The following is a 7,458-nucleotide window of genomic DNA, read 5'->3' as shown; positions in this document are numbered from 1 at the left end:
TTCTTCACCCAAAGAGTGATTAACACTTGGAATTCACTGCCACAGGAAGTGGTGGGTGCTACAAGCATGGACGGCTTCAAAAGGGAATTAGATAAGCATATGGAGCAGAGGTCCATCAGTGGCTATTAGCCACAAGGTATAGATAGGGGCTCTGGGGCAAGTGATGCTCTGTCTTCTTGGTGCTTGGGGGGGGTCAACAGTGGGAGGGCTTCTAATGTCCTGGCCCCACTGGTGGACCTCCTGATGGCACTGGTATTTCTGGCCACTGTGTGACACAGAGTGTTGGACGGGATGGGCCTTTGGCCTGATCCAACATTGGCATCTCTTATGTTCTTATGTTCTTATGACATTACATTTAAATCCATGAGGCACCCGTAACTCGCGCGGATCTAAAGAGCTGTCTGAACGCACCCTGAGATGCTGTCATCCACACAAAGGCTTTGGCAGACGGGGATATGTGCCCACTTCATCTCCTAGTGCCACGTACCATTTGAGCGTTCAAACATCTCGACCAGCTGCTCGGCTTCTTCTGCAATTTGTTGCTCTTTCTTCCCCAGGCCCAGTTTCCGCATGGTAACCTGCCCAAACTTCTTCTGCTGCTTCCAGGTGTGACCATTGGAGAAGACAATACCTGAGGCAACCAAGATGGAATGATTAATTGCCTGTTTGAATGAAAACGCTTGTGTTAATGGCCTCCAAAGTCCCAAATGTCTGCTGCAGTTTCACACAGTGGGTTGGATCTAGTAGAATTTTTTTTTTGCTGTTAAGCAAACAAAAATGCAAGGAAAAGACCACGGTAGCGGTTTGCACGAAGCCTAACTTCTTGTATCCCCACTTTATTTATTTAGATTTATATACCGCCCTCCCCAAATGGGCTCAGGATGATGTACAACAATTAAAATAATACAATTAAAATAATGTTAAAATAACAATTTGCACATCATGATATCATATCATAAAATACCATGTAAACAGAGAGATCAGATGTCAAGCAGTCTGATATCTAATCAGATGTCCAGTCAGGACCAGGCCACTGATGGATGATTGGTCAAAAAAGCGGGGGTGGGGGAGTCCGCTGCCTCGACCCAATGCCCGGTGGAAGAGCTCCATCTTGCAGGCCCTGCGGAACTGCAGTAAGTCCCGCAGGGCCCTGATCTCATAAGGGAACTCATTCCACCAGGCGGGGGCCAGGGCCAGGCCACATCTTGCGTAATGCATTTCTGTGTACTATACTATGTAGGGATAGGCACCAACTGCATTTTTTCAGTTCGTGAAACCCACGAACCGATATTCCAGACCGTGAACCAAGCCATTTAAACCCCTGCTTTCTGCTCTTCGTGAACCGCCACGAACTCCATGAACTGCATCAAAATTCATGGAAGTTCGTGGCAGTTTGTCCGCTTGCGAACATTGTTTTGTGAACCATGAACCGGCCGAAATTCATGACAAACTTCTTTCCATGAGCCGGTTTGTGCCCATCCCTAATAATATGTACGAGGAAAGCACTAACTTTTGCTCAGGATCTTGCACAAGCCAAAAGAGCACTACGTCCATTTACATTTCTCATTGCGCATTGCTGAATCCAAGCTATGACAGCTTTTGGCAAATATTTGCATTACCCATAGAAAGCACATACTAGTCAGACATCACAAGTCCAGATAGACACAACACCAGGAGGTAGCAGTTTGGGGGCCTGCCTCCCTTCATCTTGTCATTTCTTCTGGAGGGCTGTCTCTTTTCCTGTTGCATTAAAGTACATTTTATACTACTGTGGTGGTGAAAACTGTTGTCAAGTTGCTGCTGACTTATGGTGACGCCATAGGATTTCCAGGGCAAGAAACAAACAGAGGTGGTTGGTCATTGCCTGCCTCTATGTAGCAACCCTAGACTTCCTTGGTGGTCTCCCACCCAAGTCCCTAGATCCCCGACCCAGCTCACATCTATAGTATAGTCAGACTCTTAGATTCACATCACCTTGCTTTTGAGTAAAAACCAAAGTAACCAAGGGTTGCCAAAAGACCTGGAGAAAGTCTTGTCCCTTTAATAGAGGATTAATGGAAATAGGCATCTTATTTCATTGCATGGAAATAAACAACATGGGCCCCGGTCACACGGAGGATTTGCCGCGCTAAAGGCATGAATGTCAAGCGGATTTTCGGGGTGCAATCACACCGCAACACCTGGGAAGCGTAGCGCACCCGTGGCCAACCCATGGCGTCCTGCCGAAGATGTGCAGTAAAAAAGTACCGCGGAAAGTGCACTAGTATCCGGAAAACACGGGGAAGGGGCGGGCGTCTGATCGTTGGGAGCGCTAGTATCCCATGGCATCTGGTGCCCATCCACATCCTGTCGCAAATGGGATGTTTTTCGTAAGCGCATGTGCACAAACACGTAACTGAAAGCAGTGCTGCTCCGCGGGACTGCGCATGCACACAAACGTGAAACGCTTGCCATGCCGCTTCTTTGCCATGCTCCAGCATCGCTGTGTGGTTGCCAGCTAACAGCCTAAGTGCGGAGACTCGGGGGACCATGTGATCGGGCTACCGCACTTTATTTTGCTCCGGGGTGAACAGCCACACACACAACCCGCCCCGCGTTATCTGGCCCGTGTGACCGGGGCCATGACTTAAATAACATGCCATCAAACGTCTGTTAAAGGGACAAGACATTCTTTTCTGCGGGCAGTTGGCAACTGTTCCATGATCCCAGAAGGGGTTTTGGAGATCTCCTAATGTTGCAACTGGTCTCCAAACCAAAGATAGCAGTTCCCCTAGAGGAAAAAAACGTGCTTTGGAGGGTAGACTCAACGGCATTATAACTGGATGAGGACCCTCCCCTCCTCAAACACTCCCCTCCCTGGACTTCACCCTCCAAATCTCCATGAATTTCCCAGCCCGGAACGGGCAACCGTAGCCCAGTGCCACAGCTAGTAAAGACAGAGCGATTTCTGTTACCAGCTTGAGAAGTCACCAGCCCGCTGAAACATTTATCATCTTTATTGTGTTGAACAATTTCCTGTGTGATTTATTGGAGGAAATCGTAGAATCACAGAGTTGGGAGGGGCTACTCTCCCCAAATGGGCTCGGGATGGTGTACAACAATTAAAATAATAAAAGTAAATTAATGTTAAAATAACAATTTGCACATCATGATATCATATCATAAAATACCATGTAAACAGAGAGATCAGATGTCAAGCAGTCTGATATCTAATCAGATGTCCAGTCAGGACCAGGCCACTGATGGATGATTGGTCAAAAAAGCGGGGGTGGGGGAGTCCGCTGCCTCGACCCAATCCCCGGTGGAAGAGCTCCATCTTGCAGGCCCTGCGGAACTGCCATAAGTCCCGCAGGGCCCTGATCTCATAAGGGAACTCATTCCCTTCGAATAACTAAAGAAAGCAATCCTGTCCCCCCCCCTCAACCTCCTCTTCTCCAAACTGAACCTTTCCAAGTCCCTCAGTGTTGTGTCCGCTGACCGCCACTAGGGGCCAGCGAACACTCCAGAGCTTGCCTCTGGAGGAACAATGGGGACTAGGCTCCTGGTCTCTCCACTGGGGGACCAATGGGACCGTGGTGGGAGATTTAAACCCACCAACGGGACCTAGGGGTGTGTCCCCAGGAGGTGTATATAGTTGGCCAGCCGGCCGTTTGTTTTTTGTCTTGTTGTGTACCAGTAAACCATGCTGATCACTACAACAGGCTCTGTGGTTTCTTCGTGCATTTAACCCACTACACTTCACTCAGCCTTTCCTCATAGTGCTTGGTCTCCAGGCTTCCGACCATCCTCGTCGCTCTCCTCTGCCCACACTCCATTCTGTCCACATCCTTTTTTAAGTGAGTCCTCCAGAACTGCACATAATAGTCCAGGTGTGGCCTGACCAATGCAGCATACAGTAGGACTATGACATCTTGCAATTTGGATGTTATGCCTCTGTTGATACACCCCAAGATCGCATTAGCCTTTTTTGTCGCTGCATCACACTGGCTGCTCGTATTTAACTTAACCCGTACCCCAAGGTCATTCACATCTTTTACTTTTCAGAACTTACCCCTTTCTTTTGTTATAACTTTCAGAAGAGGAGTCATTGGTCTATCCACAAAGTATTCTGAATAGGTTACCAGTCCTTCTTTCACGGCTTCGAATCCAGAAAATATTACCGCAGGTACAGGCCCAATCCATATAGTGTAAATATTTCCGTACTGCTTCGCCAACTGCCATTTGGGTCAAAAGAGAGAAAAGGAGTGTTATTGTTCAGCAAGTCAGATCTTTTCAAGTCAACTTTTGCTACAGTTGCCAACTCCAGGTTGTGAAATTCCTGGAGATTTGGGGGAGAGACCTGTAGAAGGTGATGTTTGGGAAGGGGGAGAGACCTCAGCGGGCTATAATGGTGTAGAATCCACCCTCCAAAACAGCTATTTTCTCCAGGGTAACTGTTCTCAGAAGTCTGGAGCTCAACTGAAATGCTGGGGGGGATCTCCAGGCCTCACCTGGAGGCTGGCAACACCATATGCCTTCATTCTTCCTCACTTTGGCTGCTAATGACCCTGTATGGCTGTCCATCCTGAACCTTCTGAAGAAGAAGAGAGAGAGATTGGCTTTATACCCCACCCTTCACTACCTGAAGAGGTCGCAGAGCAGCCTGTGAGGTAGGTGGGGCTGAGAGAGCTCTCTCAAGAACTGCTCCTGACACAACGGCTCTGAACTAACTTGTAACTGACCCAGCATCACACCTGCAGCTGCATGTGGAGGAGTGGGGAATCAAACCTGGTTCTCCCAGATTAGAGTCTGCGCTCCTAACCACTACACCAACCAGTTTCCACCAAGATAACAAAGCCGGTCCATACCCGGCTTAAATGTGTGTGCCACACCACACCCCGCACACACCCACTCCCCATGACAGGTCCTATTTGTTGGAAATGTATGTGTTTACAAGGTCTGACAATCCAGTCATTATATAGTTAACTTGTTTACCTGGTATTGGTATTGTTTAGACTGACCTGGAAGGGAAACCTGGTGCAGAGCCAATGGGGAATTAGCCCGGGAAAAGTAACTTCTATTGTGATAAGTGATTGGTTGTTTGTTCCAGGTGACTTCCTTCCTAGGGGTCGAGAAGAAGGACAGATTCTCCATTATCTGTGTGCTAGTGTGTGACTATGTTTTGAGATGTAAGCAGTAGAAAATGTAGCTCTTAGATGTTCTGTTTATTTGTAGGTTTCCTGTGTACCTTTACCCTTAGAAATAAAGTTTTTTAAATGCAAAGAAATCTCTTCTTTCCAATAGAGCAAGATCCATTGATACTCTGAGTAATTTAAATACTTTTGACTATTTTTACAACACTATTTACAGTTGTGTTGCTGATAGGTCAACCCTCGGATCCGGGCGAACCCATAGGTGCGCCCTAGGATCCACGGTGGCTATTGTCTCTTGGAACCAAGGTCTGGGTCTGTGCTAGACCGCATGGCCAGGCCCACATGGCCGTGGCCATCTTTGGACCCCGATACATTACAAAAACAAAACCCAGAAGTGACACAAGTTTTACCATGGAATTCCCAGTAATTCCTAGAGCTACCCACTGCTACTTCCAGTTGTTATTTTTTTAACTAAACATGAACTCATCTATTTCATGAGAACTTGACTTTTTCCTACTGAGGTTACTGGATCACGACCCCAATTATATTACTTGTTAGTTCCACTTCATACTGGCGATTACACTGGGATCCGCCATGTGGGAAGAAGTTCAGCTTTGATTTTGATGAGACCTCAGTAATTTGCCATGCTACGGATTCATAACTTGATTTTGTTTTTCCATTTAGCTTATTAGACACGTGGCTTTGTTTTTTTCCACCTGCTTCTGTTTCCTCCTCAATAAAACAGCCATGGACTCTCTCACTAACGCTAACTGCCAAGCTTGGCTAATGTTGCACCGATGATGGCATCAATCCACTGCTATTCATCTTTAGAAATCGAATATTTTCCATGGGGGAAAAAATAAAACACGAGAAACTTTTCACTCCACATCTCTGAGCACTATCGAAGCTGAAGTCCCATAACACTTTTTGAAGGTCTTGTGAGCCTGCTGAAGGAAGGGGAAGGTAGGAAACATCCAATTCGGATCTAACCCTGGAATTATCATTATTTGCTGACACTGAGTTCAGACTAGCAGCCTGGCCCAACAGAGGCACGTTTCACAAACAGATTAAAGGGGCCGGTTCACGCAGCCACAGCTGTCGGGCGTTCCCCAGCCGTACTCAACCCATCCTATGACGATTCCCTTACCGCGTTAAAAAAGTACCAGGTGAAAGCAGTACCAAAACCCTGGAGGGTGCGTTGATCCCGCTTCCCGGAAGTGTGCACGCTAAAAGCCGCAAACAAGCCTCATTGCTGCGCCTATGTGCATAGGCGCACGTCGCCGGAGTGAAAAACAGCCACTTACAGCCGCGCCGCCGCCAGGGGCTGGCCAACAGTGGGAACGCTCCCTTGTGCCTCCTCCCCGGCATGTTCCCGCATCAGTAGGTGCAGTGCGAACGGGAATCCCCAGCACAATTTGGTCCGGGTCTTTTTGCCCCGCCTCCCTTGCGCTTTATCCTGCCAGTCTGTCCTCAGCCTGAGTTAGTGAGCTGGGGGTGCTGCATCATACCCCTGTTTTTCTGAGGTTTCATAAAGAGAAGGGGGTTCTGTGGATAGGGTTTCCAGGTTCCAGGTAGGGCCTGGATTTCTCCTGGAATGGCAAGTGAGCTTCAGACCACAGAGATCAGCTCCTCGGAAGAAAATGGCTGCTTTGGAGGGGGGACTCCAGTGAAGATGAAGAAGAAGAAGAACAGATTGGATTTATACCCCGCCCTTCACTACCAAAAGGTGTCTCAGAGTGGCTTACAAGCTCCTTTCCCTTCCTCTCCCCACAACGGACACCCTGTGAGGTAAAAGAAGAAGAAGAGATTGGATGTATACCCCGGCCTTCACTACCCAAAGGTGTCTCAGAGTGGCTTACAAGCTCCTTTCCCTTCCTCTCCCCACAACGGACACCCTGTGAGGTAAAAGAAGAAGAAGAGATTGGATGTATACCCCGGCCTTCACTACCCAAAGGTGTCTCAGAGTGGCTTACAAGCTCCTTTCCCTTCCTCTCCCCACAACGGACACCCTGTGAGGTAAAAGAAGAAGAAGAGATTGGATGTATACCCCGGCCTTCACTACCCAAAGGTGTCTCAGAGTGGCTTACAAGCTCCTTTCCCTTCCTCTCCCCACAACGGACACCCTGTGAGGTAAAAGAAGAAGAAGAGATTGGATGTATACCCCGGCCTTCACTACCCAAAGGTGTCTCAGAGCGGCTTACAAACTCCTTTCCCTTCCCCTCCAATGTTCCCTCTAAGCTGTGGAGTCTTGTGAGCAAAAATTCTAATTTGTGAGCTACTAGTATTAAAGTTGTGAGCAAGCAATTTGGCTGCTGCATAGATTAGT

General features: G+C 48.0%; 1 protein-coding gene across 1 annotated transcript in view; it reads right to left on the bottom strand.

Moving 5' to 3' along the window:
- The window catches only part of LOC107120165 (cytochrome P450 2C5-like), a gene marked incomplete at its 3' end in the record, with an annotated part of 43,656 nt that overhangs the window by 18,549 nt on the left and 17,649 nt on the right, over positions 1-7,458 (bottom strand). Inside the window, exons 2-3 of the mRNA XM_015422812.1 lie at positions 4,052-4,214; positions 488-631 (exon numbers count right to left, since the gene is read on the bottom strand). Coding sequence (XP_015278298.1) covers positions 488-631; positions 4,052-4,214 — 307 coding nt within the window. The remainder of the gene's footprint in view (positions 1-487; positions 632-4,051; positions 4,215-7,458) is intronic.

The sequence above is a fragment of the Gekko japonicus genome, unplaced genomic scaffold (assembly GCF_001447785.1).
Source record: "Gekko japonicus isolate JY-2015 unplaced genomic scaffold, Gekko_japonicus_V1.1 scaffold4055, whole genome shotgun sequence".
In the NCBI taxonomy this organism is placed as follows: Eukaryota; Metazoa; Chordata; class Lepidosauria; order Squamata; family Gekkonidae; genus Gekko; species Gekko japonicus.
This window is presented reverse-complemented; position numbering and strand designations above follow the sequence as displayed.